At 39.6% G+C, this 14,802-nt stretch overlaps 1 protein-coding gene across 1 annotated transcript in view; it reads left to right on the top strand.

Moving 5' to 3' along the window:
- The first annotated feature begins 1,217 nt into the window (after positions 1–1,217).
- Positions 1,218–14,802, top strand: part of TBC1D12 (TBC1 domain family member 12) — an 86,606-nt gene continuing 73,021 nt past the window's right edge. The window contains exon 1 of the mRNA XM_037143009.2: positions 1,218–2,321. Coding sequence (XP_036998904.2) covers positions 1,378–2,321 — 944 coding nt within the window. The 5' untranslated portion in view covers positions 1,218–1,377. The remainder of the gene's footprint in view (positions 2,322–14,802) is intronic.

Below are 14,802 nucleotides of genomic sequence, written 5' to 3'. Positions count from 1 at the left end.
ACATGGATATCCATTTTTTAATATATATGTTAAATATATATTAAATATATAAATATAATATACATATTTAATATATATTATCACCATATAGGTTATATTCACTCTTTTGTGTGTATGGATGTATATTTGTAAGAAAAAAATTTGAAGTTTGACAATGCTGCTTTCTCTACTACTGCATTCTCCTATTTCTGCTCTCTTTCACTAACATACTTCTAGAATGAGTAGCCTGTATTTGTTGCTTCATTTTATCCACAAGCGGTGCCTCTTTAATACCTTGTAATACAATTCTTTGTCCATCCTGAAATAATGACGCTATTAAGTCTATGCCCCAACTCCATCTGTATTCTATCTTCCTAGTTGTCACTCATGACTCACATAGCAGTTTTATGCAGATGACTCTTCGACTTGCATCCTGACCTAAGTTTTAACACAAGTTTTACACCTGTAACTATATGCTTGATAGTACCATTCTTTTACTTTACCAGATAGATTTCCTTGATTAGTCAAGTTTTTCCAGCCCCTATTTCTTCAAACTACATTGGTTTCCATCTCAAGAGTTTTGTAGTAATTGCTGGGTCCTCCCTCTTCGATCGCTCCTTATAACCAGTGTTATCAAGTCTTGTGATTTTTACTTGAAATACACTTCATCTCCACTCAATGGTTATCACTCCATTTAAATCTATATTCACAGCATGCTGGAATTATTTCAATAGCCTTTCTCTGCCTGACTCTACTTCCTCTCCCTCCTTGAGCAATAAAGAAAATCTGTAAGAAGAGCAATGGGGATGAAGTGTGTTGCTAGACAAGAAAGATAACCTAAGTAGTATTGTGAAAGGTGAAGGGGAGAACTTGACAGGGTGTTGACATGAGATGAAGCCCTAAATTGTGACTGTGGTGATGGAGAAGATGGATGTAAATGGGTAAAGTCCACTGGTGACCAATTAGAGCTGAAAGGATTTACATCTAACATCCTGTATGCTACTCCTATAAATTAACTACGTCAAGTGAATTTTTGCTAAGCGAGCCATTGCCGTGCTTCTGAGAGAACTGTCATACTTGGAGTGGACCAACCAACCTCCACCACCCAGACGGCTGATCCCAGATTGGCCGGTTGAGTATTAAGGAGCAGGGCTCTCTAGCTGGCGTCTCTATGGTTCTCGGGATCTCCAGGTCGGGGCTTGACCGGTCCGGCTTTTGCGCGTGCGCAAACCCAGGCACTGGCCCGCCCTCCCGCAACTGCTGGAACCCGGGTTGGGAGTGGGTCTGGAAGGATTGCGGCGCCTGCCGCCGCGGCTTCAGCACCTAGGGCTATACCCAGACCAAGCCTGCTCCAGGGAGTCTTCGGCCGCCTCCTCGGGAGGCGCTCACCCGGCCCAGATGGTGGGTCCGGAGGATGCCGGAGCCTGCTCGGGAAGAAATCGCAAGTTGCTCCCTGTGCCGGCGCCCGAGTCGGCGGGCCAGGACGGGAAGACGATCCGGGCCACGGGCGGCTTTGGCGGAGGCATCAGCGTTCCGGAGCCGCCGGAGGAGGAGGAGGGGGAGGAAGAGGAGACGCCGCCTCAGCAGCTCCTTCGGCATTACCTCGCGGCAGCCGGGGGGCAGCTGGAGCCCGGGCTTGGCTACTGTCCGCTCCCTGCCGGCCAGCACTGCTCTCCTCCGTCCTCAGCAGCCCAGCGCTCGGACGCCTGCCCGCGGGATCTAGGCGCCAAGCACCGAGGTGCGGAGGTGGCAGATGTCACTGCTCCTCGGCACGGAGGTATGACCAACGGTGACTCGGGCTTTCTGCTGGGCCAGGACTCTCGCGACGTGGAGGAGTCTCACGGGCTGGCCCGAGCTGGCCTCTGGAATCCACGCCACCGCCACCTCCACTTGGAGGGGCCTGGCGACGAGGGTGCTGACGGCGCGGGCGGCCGTTCTGACTGGGCCGCTCCGCTGGAGGACCCGCTGCGCAGCTGCTGCTTGGCCGCGGCAGATGCGGAGGAGATTGAGGGCTCGGGCTGCAGCGCAGGGGGCAGCACAGTCCTTGGTGGCCGCAGAAGCGAGGACTTGGAGCATCCTGGAGCTGGAGGTCCCGAGGAAGGTGTGTCCCCCGCCACCTCCAGCGAGAGGACTAGTAGGGGCGCAGACGCCGAGCGGCTCCTCGGCTTCTCCGACGTTCACTTGAATTCTCGGAACACGTTCGAGGTGAGCCGCTGCCAGAACGACAGCGACCACCTGCCCCCAGTGGGGCCACTGGTGCCCTCGTCCACCTCGGAGCAGGGCCCAGCGGGGACCGCAGCCCGGGTTCGACGGAGTGGCGGCTTCGTGGACTTCTTCGCCAGGTACAGCGCAGGCAGAGCTGGGGTTCGGGTTGGGTTTGGGCTAAGGCCCGGTGCTGGCCAAGAGTGGCTTGGGGGTCGCCTCGGTGCCAGCTCTCACTAGCGTCCAGACTTAGCTTTGATTTGTCACCCGAGGAAGAGGAACTGGTCTGCATTGTGCTGCCTGTGGAAGTTGTGAGCTCCAAGGGGAGCAACTCTTTCTGTTCCTTGTCGGATGGAGGCTATACCTCCCTTTCACACCTGGTTTCTGTGTATTCAGGTCCTGCCAGCCTGGTAGTGCCCTGCCTGCAGTTTTGCCCCTTCTGGAAAAGCAGACAGCCTTCTCGGTCCCCATTTTTATTTATTTGTTTGTTTTTTACTTGTACTAAAAGGATTGGGGGAAGGGGATGGCAGTATGTGTGGGGTTGTGTTTGTGAAAGAGGGAAGTCATTTTGCAGAGCTGTCTGCTTGGAGTCAATACATTTAAATAATTTGGGAATTCTTGAAAATAGAGGAGGCTATGTTTCACAGCGTTTAACCGTTTTTTTCCCAGTGGCCTTTATTCAAATGCAGTTTGGTATTTAGCATTTGATCCCAGTCTGTAAAGCCAAATTACTATGGTGGTTTATCTGGAAAATCTCTCTTCTCTAATTCTGACAGATAGGCTTCCACTTTTTTCAAGAACTTATTTTTAATTTTTTGTGGTATTTATATTATTTGACCTGCTATTCTTAAAATTAAATTATGGTGCTGGACATTGCATATTTCAGAATGGGGCTTTGTTGATTTGTCAGGGATAAGTAAGTAGTCAGAAAATACTCATTTTAATGCACATCAATGAAAAGTAAAAGCAATCTCCCTTGAGTCAGATTTTGACCCGCTTAAAAAAAGATCTGTAGGCAAATACGAAAGTATTCCCAACTTGTAAAACCCTCCCTTTCAGAGTTCTCTCTCCTGTGTTTTTGTTCCTATTTCTCTCTCTGTCTCTCTCACACACAAATTCTACAGCTCAAATTTCAGAGGACTGTAGTTAGTGTATGTTGTAGACACACAGTCACAATTTTCTGATTGTAAATAATATTTCTTATTCTTTTTTCTACTTTATTATCACTTATTTTTCCTACTTGTATAAACTTACAAGGAAATTGTAATGTGTTTAGATCAAGATTGGGAAATACTAATTTTGTGTTACTCATAGGGCAAAATATAGAGTAGTAAGATCTGCATTTTTGCCTGTGGTTGCAAAATATACTTAAAGTTTGTGGTGGCAGTGTTTTTAAAAGATCTCAAGGTGAGTTAAGTGTATATATTTGTGACCTTGTGTGGACCGTAGGTGTTTATTGGTCATGTTTTGATGTCTAGTGTCAGGCAATTTTAGACCTGGAAGGGGCTCTGGAGATCACTAATTCAAACAGTGTACCCAGAGTACTTGCTCTGCACTACCCATTGGGAACAGGAGCCATTGAGATGGTTTGGGCAATAGTAATGGTTCCTAACTTGGGGGTGGAGTACAGGCTAGTGGGGGTTAAGTTGGAAATTAAATATATATATATATACACACACACACATACACATATACACACACATAGACACATATATGTATGCACTGTAATTTATGACTAATAAGGCAATTCTATTATAAGAGGCTTTAATATTAACTTTAGGCAGGAATTTTGATATAATTAAAAAAATTTATCCTGTAGGTTAATAGTTTAATTAATGTAGCTAGTTGGTATTCATATGGCCACACTAGTCATATATCTCAGAGCATTGGGTTTGAAATTAGAAACCTTAGGTACCCTGAAGTTAATTTCTTTAAACCTCATTTTTCTTTGTTGAGATCTGAATGTTAACATTCTAGGTGTCATTGTTTCCTTTATGTAACATTGGTGGGAGAGGGCAGAGTCAGACAGAGGAACAATTTTTCTCTCAGCATTTAGCCAAAGCCTTACCTGAATTCCAAACACCTTAAAGGCAGAGACTGTGGCATTCGTCTCTGAATCTATAATGCCTAGCACTGGTATAAATAACCCCACTCAGGTGTTGAACTGGCAACTCGCATGGACTCTCCCACTCTAGGTAGTAATTTGTACATTGTAATTTTGAACAATCTTCCATCCCCAGGCAGAATAATCAGAAATTTCCCTTGCTTCTGCAACTTAAGAGGTTTTTTGTTTTCTTCCTATGTACACTTATTTTCAACTCTGAAGCTCTGGGCCAGGGCTCCCTTTGGGGATATCTCGTTTTAGTTTGTGTTCTTGTTCTTGGGTGCCACCCCCTATACCCATTTCATTTTTTGATGAGGAAACTTATTGTCTAAAGAAGTAGTTTAGTTAGTTGATGGCAGAGTTGGGATTAGGAACCAGGATCCCTAATTTCCAGCCGAGGTTTATATTCCATCACAAGGGCTGTTTACAGGTGGCTCTTTTCTTTCCCACCTGATTATCTTCCATCTTTTCTTTCTCCTTCCTGCTTTCTTTCTTTCCCTTCCTTGGGCAAAAATCTTTTAACAGAAATACTTCTAAAGAATAGCTTCAGGTTTGTTTTAACTTAGGTAAAGAGAGGGAAGCAGTTCACAGCATTATATCTATTACTGTAAATTTATGTTCAGTTAAGATACATCATTGACAGGAGCTTCATTGACTGGGGTAGAAATATTACAGGAGAGAAAGGAATGTGGTCCAGGATGGGACCACTGTCATGATCTCCTGCTTTCTCTCCCTGATGAGGTGAATTGTAGTTCTGTCCTTGTTGGGGGCTTGCCTCAGCTTCACAAGGGCATCTCTGTGTTTATAACTGCAACTTTGGCATATTGGGACAATGCTCTGATCAGCTGAGCTACCCAACCGGGGCATATTTTTTTAAAGCCATTTATTGCTTTTTAAAAAAGATTTTATTTCTTTATTTTTAGACAGAGGAGGAGGGAGAGAGAGGGAATCAATGTGTGGTTGCCTCTCGTGTGTCCCCTACTAGGGACCTGGTCCGAAACCCAGGCATGTGTCCTGACTGGGAATTGAACCAGTGATCTTTTGGTTCACAAGCCGGTGTTCAGTCCACTGAGCCACACCAGCCAGGGTGCCATTTATTACTTTGAGCATTATTCAGACTGAACTGTCATAGTTACTGTTATTTAGGAACCCACACTATCTATCTGTGTTTCCCGGTAGTGTTGATAATTTTTTTTACAGAGTCTTCATGATGAATTGCAAGAATTTGGTGGCTTTAAATAACATGACTAAGGTAGGGAATAAAGTTTTAAGATTGTTTTTTTCCCCTCCTATCTGAAAAGAAAATTGGCTTTCTAGATTCTAGAACATACAGGTTAATATAGTTTTCTCTGTAATTATTGACTTCTGAACTTTCTAGATGTTGTGGCAAAAAAAAAAACCCCAAAAAACCTTTCGCAGAGCTCTTTTTATTAGTTAGGCTGAATAGGGAAGACTACAAGTGTTTTTAGTGATTTCTTTTCACATCTAGGTGGTCTTCATTCTCTCCAGTATGAAAGTTGTTGAGAATACATTTTCTGTTAATTATGTATGATACTGAGAATTTAGAATTCCTCCAGTTATAAATTTTCCTAATTTAAGGTTCTCAGAAACATCAGAATCAGCACATCCTTTTTTCCTCTAGAATTTATACTAGTTGACAAAATGATAATTCGCTTGAATGAGCCATCACACACCTGTGTCAGATAAGGTTTTGTTTCTCAGTGTGTATTCCTCCCAGCCAGCTAAAATACAAACTACAGTTTTAAAATCAGTTTCTTAAAAATAATTCCTTTTCAACATCTTGGTGAAATAAAAGCAACATATCAACCTCATAAATTAAAAAAAAAAATTTGTAGTTACCTGAAGCAAGCAGTTTTTAAATACAGGTGTGGTATATAATGAAAAGGAGAATGATTATTTTTATCCAAATATCAAATTTTTGTTGCAAGATATAAAAATGCAGAAATATTCATATCTGTGTCACTAATGGAATTCTACCGGACACTATTTTTATATGTTACTTATATATTAATATAATAAGAATGTTAAAAATTTTAGAAGCGCCAGCTGATGTGGCTCAGTTGGTTGGAGTGTTGTCCTGTGGACTGAAAGGTCGAGGTTCAGTTGGATTCAGTTCCCTGTCAGGTCACATGTGTAGGTTGTGGTTCAGCCCCCTGTTGGGTACATAGGGAGGCTGCCATGTCAAGGCTGCTGATAGATATATTTCTCTCTCGAATTAATGTTTCTTTCCTTTTTTCTCTTCCCCCTTCCCTTCTCTCTGAAATTAGTGAGTGTAGGTAGCCTGAGGTGAGGATGGAAAACAATTAAAATTTTAGAAAAGCTGAAAAGAATATAATGACTTGTTCTAGACTAAAAATAGGAGTCTGAATATTTTAGGGTATTGTGGAGCTTATTGTTATAATATTAGATGGGGGAGCAACCCAGGCATATACTGGGACCAGGACCAAGGATTGAACCTGTGACCTTTTGATTTGTGGGACAAAATCCAACCAACTGAGCTACACTGGCTGGGGCAAGATTCAGTATTTTCTTAAACACACACATGCACACAAACACAAACACACACACAGTGTAGGAAATAGATATCTACACAAAACCATTGGAAGTCCAGCATTGGTTCAAGGAATTTGCTAATGGTTTTGGTTTTTCTGAATTTTTGTAAAAAATTTATTGTTGTTCAAGTACAGTTTTCTGCCTTTTGCCTCCACCTCTCCCCACCACCCTGGCCATCCCCACCTCCCTTCTTTCCCTTCCCCGATTCCCTCCCCACTTGGTTTCGTCCATGAGTCCTTTATGGTTATTTCCGAAAACCCCTCACCCTTTCCCCCCATTATCCCCTCCCATCTCCCCTCTGGTTACTATCTAATTGTTCTTAATTTTGATGTCTCTGGTTATATTTTGCTTGTTTGTTTTGTTGATTAGGTTCCTGTTAATGGTGAGATCGTATGTATTTGTCCCTCACCATCGCTAAGCTTATTTTACTTAGCATAATGCTCTCCAGTTCCATCCATGCTGTCACAGACGGTAGGAGCTCCTTCTTTCTTTCTGCTATGTAGTATTCCATTGTGTAAATGTACCATAGTTTTTTGATTCATTCATTTACTGATGGGCACTTAGGTTTCTTTCAGCACTTGGCTGTTACAAATTGTGCTGCAGGGAACATTGGGGTGCATAGCTTCTTTTGCATTGGTGTTTCAGGGTTCTTAGGATATAATCCTAGCAGGGGAATTGCTGGGTCAAAAGACAGTTCCATTTTTAGTTTTCTGAGGAAATTCCACACTGTTTTCCATAGTGGCTGCACCGGTCTGCATTCCCACCAACAGTACACTGGGGTTCCCTTTTCTCCACAACCTCTCCAACACTTGTTTGATGATTTATGATGGCCATTCTCATGGGTGTGAAGTGGTATCTCATTGCGGTTTTAATTTGCATGTCCTGATGGCTGGTGATGCTGAGCATCTTTTCATATGTCTCTGAGCCCTCTGTATTGTTCTCCTTGGAAAAGTGTCTGTTTAGGTCCTTTGCCCATTTTTTTAATTGGGTGGTTTGTCTTCCTGGAGTGGAGGCATGTAAGTTCTTTATATAATTTGGAGATCAAATCCTTATCTGAGGTGTCATTGGCAAATATGTTTTCTTATACGGTTGGTTCTCTTTTCATTGTAATGCTATTTTCTTTAGCCATGCAGAAGCTTTTTATTTTGATGAGATCCCATTGGTTTATCTTTCCTTTATTGATCATGGATTTAAGGTGGGTGGTTAGAGATACGATAATGTGAATCTAAATTTGGTAGAATAGTATTGGGAAACTTCCGTTTTTGTGGGACTAAGATAATTTTAAGGGCTCAAAGATCATTTTGAAATGTTAAACTAAGTTAATATTTTAATGCTATACCCTAGTGAGCAAAGCAGACTATTAATCCAATATTAACTTGGAGTTACCTGTGCGGTAGAAATTTTCTGAATTATTCAAAATGGGCAGAGATACTTACTTTTTTTAGTTGTTAATACTTTTTATTTTAGAAAAGTTTTAGATTTGAAGAAAAGTTACACAGATAACTACATAGAGAAAATTGCCCCGTACCATTCACTTTGTTCCCATATTGTCAACATCATATTACTCAGGTACATTTGTCACAACTTAGAAAGCAACATTTGTATATTAAGTCCTCACTTAACATTGTTGCTAGGTTGTGCAACTTTAAGTGAAAGGATGCATAACCAAACCAATTCTACCACAGGCTAATTGATATTAACAGAGGTACCGTCTACAGTATCTTGGCATGTCATCTATGTTCTAATGAAATGACTATATTCAAGAATCTGCTGTATGTTCTCTTACTTAAACCTTACAGTTTATTTGTCATAGAGGTATTAACTAAAAGATTTTTTATTTGGGGAGCAGTTTTGTTTTACTGTAAAGTTAGAAATGTTTAAAGTAGAGGAAATTCAGGGATCCTTTTATTAATTGTTTAATATCCCATGGAAAACCACAGTGCTCCCTTGTCATAAGTCTTTTATTTGCTAGACATCACCTAGTAAGGTGTTATGAATTAGATACTGGAAATGAGTTACACATGGTAATAAGTTGTTATTTAGGGGAACATAGAGGAATGATTTTTGAAGCTTTTAAGTTCCGACTATTTGGGGTAGTATTTACATGATTTAACCAGTATCCATTGACCTGTAGAAAAAATATGAAAATATATCTTATATTTACATCATATATATTTCCAAAATTATTATTTATTAAAAGATTTTATTCATTTTTAGAGGGGAAGGGAAGGAGAAAGAGAGGAAGAGAAACATCAGTGTGTGGTTGCCTCTCACGTGTCCTCCACTGGGGACCTGGCCTACAACCCAGGCATGCGCCCTTCCTGGGAATTGAGCCAGCGACCCTTTGGTTCACAGGCTGGCACTCAAGCCACTGAGCTACACCAGCCAGGGCTCCAAAATTATATATATATACTCTTGTAAGTTTCTTTTTTATTCTTTTTTTTTTTAATTTTTACAAAGTCAGTTTATCTATTTTTCTTTTTTTTTGTAATATTTATTTACTTATTTATCTTTAGAGGGGAAGGAGAGAGGGAGAGAAACATCAATGTATGGTTGCCTCTAGTGCGTCCCTCGCTGGGAACTGGCCTGGAGGGAACTGGCTTGCAACCCAGGCATGTGCCCTGACTGGGAATTGAACCGCGATCCTCTGGTTCGCAGGCCTGTGCTCAATCCACTGAGCTACACCAGCCAGGGCTTCTTTTTATTCTTGAAATATACTTGTGACCTAGGAAAGGTAGCATGTGTTTTTATTTTACAGTTATTTGCCCAGTCAGATAATTAATTAATTAAAAAAATCAGAACTAGACTATAAGTCTGATTCCTAGGGTTTGAAGCTATTGTGCTGATTTTTGTGAATAAGTCAATATAAGAAGTTTATGAAGAAAAGCATAGTTTGGTGTAGTGAAAATACTATTGGCCTGAGAGATAAGAAACTTGGCTTTAGTCCTGGGAAGCTTCTTTTGCCATTAAATAATTATGTGACCTTGGGCAAATCACTAAATTTCTAGACTTCATTTTCCTTATCTGTGAAATTAGGAGGTTCAGAGTTCCTTCCAGACCCAGTATACTGTGATATATTATACAATTCTCTGGTTCACTATACGTAAATATGATCCAATTCTCCTGCATACACTGTTGTAGACTCAAAATATTTGCTGGCTAAATGTTACAAATGTGAACTGAGTTAAAGAGGATACTTAAAAAAACAGGGTATTTTATCATCTGTAAAATGGTAAGGTTGCCAGAGATAGATATATCCCCCTCAACTCTAAATTCTAACTTGAACATTTCTTTCAGTAAAGATCCAGCTCTGTCTCAAGAGTAATTATTGCAAAACATTAGTGATTTTTGTGTGGTTTCTTAGGTATGGACAGTACAGATCAGGAGTTCCAATTTTTTTTCCTTTAGACAATGCTAGGTTTTTTCCCTCATTATTCTTTGGAGTGGGGAGGGTAAGGTAATAAATAAATTCTAGTTAATCAGTGAACTGGAATTTGAGACATTAACTTTCTGACCATGAGTTATTTCTCAAAGGTTGCCAGTGTTCCACTTTGGAGAACTAATAGCCCAGTGCAATAGTTTCTAGCTTTTGTTAAACTTCATAATCTCCTAAGAATAGCATTTTAAAGAATGAGATTCATCAGAATCCACAACCTCTGCCTCACCGCATTCGGGACATTTGCTTTAGGCAGGTGGCATCTTTGAACTGCAGGATATTGCAGTGGTTAAAAATTGCTAGTTCTGAAGTTACATACGTGCCTCGGTTTAGAGGAGCTTCCTAGTTATAAAGTTATGGACAAGTTACTTGATCTTTCTGGACCTTAAGCAACTCATCCATAAAATAGGGTTAATAGTGATATCTACCTCATAAGATTGTAACAAGGGTTAATTGAGATAATATTCTAAGTGCTTTGTTTTTATTATGTGGCATATAGGGAGGGTTCAAGTGTCATTCAAACTATAGCAAGACCACCACAGTCCCTTTTCTGATTTCATCAGTGAAATCCACTGGTTTAAAGAAAGGAAGAGACTGGAGTAAATTTTATCTATACTACCTGAAGAAACATTACACAATTTGGGTAATAGATTTTTAAACATAATTTGTATTTGGGATTGGATGAGTATTAAAATGAACTCTAGTGTAGTGATATAAAATTTCCAGAAGTCTTGAAACTTTGACTAAAACAAATCCAAGAAGGAACTGAAAGGAGGGAATGTAAGAAATATTAAAGTATTTGTGTCTTTTATTGTTTTAAGGACTTCTTGTAGACAGGTAAAGCCAATTTTTAAGTTTAAGTTCTTGAAATGTTTAACTTGGCTTACTCAAACATTTTATACTTAGTATGTTGTGGTAGGAAAGCTTTGGGGAAGAGTGGAAACATTTGGAGCTTTTGAGGTGATACATCTGTTATGCATCTCTCAATGTATTATTCAGAAAGGGAAAGTCAGTCGAGGCAGCATATTTCTTCCTAGGAACTCTTAGCTACACTAAGAGTTGTCCCCAGGTAGTTTTGGTTGATAGTTGCTTGCATCCTACTACATCAGTTCTTAAAGTTTGGTGTTTTAAAGGGGGGGGTGCGGTGGTGTTAGGAATGCAGATTCCTTGAATTACTCCCCCCCCCCTGCCCTATGATGGAGTAGATCTTGGGTGGTGGTATCCAGCAGGAATCCACATATTTACCAAGTAAATCTCATAGATGATTCTAATACAGATGGTTCCAAGACTATAGTTAATCACTGAAATAATTGTTGATAGATACATTACAGCATATATTTACAGCTCAGATTGCCTTATTTATTTAAAGTTAGATCATATTTATGTACAGTGTAATTCATGAGTATAAACAGAGATACAACAAAGAACAGATATAAATACAAATGTAGAACTCTGTTTTTAACTTCCACTAGTTGAAAAATTATCTTTGCTTAATTAAATGTTAGCTTCATTTTTATTAGTGAGAAGGGTCTTTAACTTTGATTTTATGCTGTTTAGATAGCTATGCTTGCCTGTTCTTAAGCTTTAGCTCATAAACCTTTACTCAGCTCTCTTTAATGTGCAGTCATAACTTTACCTCCCTTTATTTATAGCTTATCAGAAAGGTGTTAATTTTCCTTCTTTCTGCTGATAGTTATAATTCTTTTCCACGACTTTAAGAAAAACTCCTGCAATGTTACACACAGCTTATTCCTCTTTAGAATTTGCTGCTTCAGCCTTTCTTACACTTCCATGGCCAAAAGAAGAAAGAGGGAAACCCATGTGACTGGGTTTTCAGCAGGCTGTTTCCTGCAATTAAGAGAAGTTTACCTTAGGAAACCAAGCTACAATTTATGCACCTACAGAGAGCTAGTTGGACAGTGAGCTTGATAATGTGTTCAGTTTATCTTTGAATTTTGCTCTTTATTTCTTTTTAATTTGAATTTTATTTTGGGATAAATTTTTTGGTTAAAAAATATTTCCATCTGCCTGTCTTCATTGCCACACAGATTAAAATATTTTGTTTGGAACTGAACATGATAGTTTTGATATCAAATTATGTGCTATTCTCTCATATTTTTCTGAATACTGTAATGTACAATTACCCATCATACATTGGGCATTATTTAGAATTTCCAAATCTGTTTTTCATCTAATCCATTGGTAGTCTTCTAGTTAAGTAGGGGAAATACTTTTGTGTTATCTCAGGAAAAAGTTATTCAAAGACTACAACAGTTTAATTTTTTTGTGTTTAAGAAACACAAAATGTGCCCGGGCTGGTGTGGCTCAGTGGATTGAGTACCAGTCTGCAAACCAAAGGGTCGCCAGTTCAATTCCCAGTCTAGGGTGCATGCTTGAGTTGCAGGCCAGATCCCTGGTAGGTGGCACACGAGAGGCAATCATACGTTGATGTTTCTCTCCCTCTCTTTCTCCTTCCCTTTCCCTCTCTAAAAATAAATAACATCTTTTAAAAATGTTAAAAAAAACCCCAAGTGCTCATATAATCTGCTTTTAAAAAGCAGGATAGGAAATACAAAACTAAAGATAAATACTTTGTTTCCATATTTTTCCATTTAAGGTGGTGAGAAAGAAGACAAAAAATCGGAGGGTAAGGGAGGTATGATTAGAGACTGAAGAAACTTAGAGAATGATGTGAAGAGGTTCGTACAGAAAAGATTGCTTGAGAGTAATTGTTAGCTGGAAGTTAAGTTAGCTCTGTACTTTGGCCTGTGGGCTTCAGAGTATTACTACAGATCATCTCCATATATATTTTTCTGCTCTGTTTACCTCAGTGCCTTTGTGAATGTTTCTGGCAACTTCTTTCCTTAAAGATACCTGCTTTGTCTCTCCTTCTTAACTTCCTTAGTGTCCTCATCCCCTCATGGACTCTTATAGGCTTTATTGTGCAAGTGAAAAAAAAAATTTAATGAGAGGTTGTATATATAAGGTTTAATTTAGGCATTAAAAGTTTACGTTGTTAGTATGATAGATTAAGGTATTAGTAAAAAGTACATTGTATGAAAGAGTAAAATAAATGCAACATACAGTTTTACACAATGTTTTCTTACTTGAGTTGCAATGCTAAAAGGTATTCTTACAAATACCATGGTAAATCCAGCAAACAGAATTAAAGTCTCTCTCATGCATGAGAGAAAAAAGTAATTATTCATTACCAGGAAGCTATATTTTGTAAAAATTTAAGTTCTGAAGTAAGTTACTGAAGGGTTTTTTAAAATTTATTTAATTATTGTTCAAGTACAGTTTTCTGTTTTTTACTCCCATCCCAACCTACCCCTCCTCCCCAGTGCCCCCCCCCCCATTTCCACCCCCCTTAGTTGTTGTCCATGTGTCCTTTATACTAGTTCCTGCAAATCCTTCCCCTTTTTCCCCTGAAATTCCCTCCCATCTCCCCTCTGGTTACTATCTATTTGTTCTTAATTTTGATGTCTCTGGTTATATTTTGCTGGTTTGTTTTGTTGTTTAGCTTCCTGTTAAAGGTGAGATCATATGGTATTTGTCTTTCACCACCTGGCTTATTTCACTCAGCATAATACTTTCCAGTTCCATCCATGCTGTTGCAAAGGGTAGGAGCTCCTTTTTTCTTTCTGCTGCATAGAATTCCATTGTGTATATGTACCATAGTTTTTTTATCCATTCATTTACAGATGGGCACCTAGGTTGCTTCCAGCTCTTGGCTATTGTAAATTATGCTACTATGAACATTGGGGTGCATAGGTTCTTTTGGATTGGTGTTTTAGGGTTTTCAGGATATAATCCCAGCAGTGGAATTGCTAGATCAAAAGGCAGGTCCATTTTTAGTGTTTTTAGAAAATTCCATACTGTTTTCCACAGTGGTTGTACCAGTCTGCAATCCCACCAACAATGGATTAGGGTCTCCTCTTCTCCACAACCTCTCTAACACTTGTTGTTTGTTGCTTTGTTTATGATAGCCATTCTGACTGGTGTAAAGTGCTATCTCATTGTGGTTTTAATTTGCATCTCTCTGATAGCTAGTGATATTGAGCATCTTTTCATGTGTCCCTGAATCTTCTGTATGTTCTACTTGGAGACATGTCTATTCAAGTCCTTTGCCCACTTTTTAATTGGGCTGCTTGTCTTCTTAGAGTGGAGTCGTGTAAGTTCTTTGTATATTTTGGAGATTAAACCCTTGTGTGAGGTATCATTGGCAAATATGTTTTCCCATACAGTTAGATCTCTTTTTATTTTAATACTGTTTTCTTTAGCTGTGCAAAAGCTTTTAATTTTGATGAGATCCCATTTGTTTGTTCTTTCCTTTATGTCCTTTGCTCTGGGGGACGTATCAGTAAAAAAAAGTCGCTGCATGAAATATCTGAGATTTTTTTGCCAATGTTCTCCTCTAGGACTTTAACGGTGTCACGGCTTATATTTAAGTCTTTTATCCACCTTGAATTTATTTTGGTGTATGGTGTAAGTTGGAGCTCGAGTT

This window comes from Artibeus jamaicensis, unplaced genomic scaffold (assembly GCF_021234435.1).
Source record: "Artibeus jamaicensis isolate MK-2021 breed Jamaican fruit bat unplaced genomic scaffold, CSHL_Jam_final contig_332, whole genome shotgun sequence".
NCBI classification, from domain to species: Eukaryota; Metazoa; Chordata; class Mammalia; order Chiroptera; family Phyllostomidae; genus Artibeus; species Artibeus jamaicensis.
Note: the sequence above shows the minus strand (reverse complement) of the source record. Positions and strands in the feature narration are given on the sequence as shown.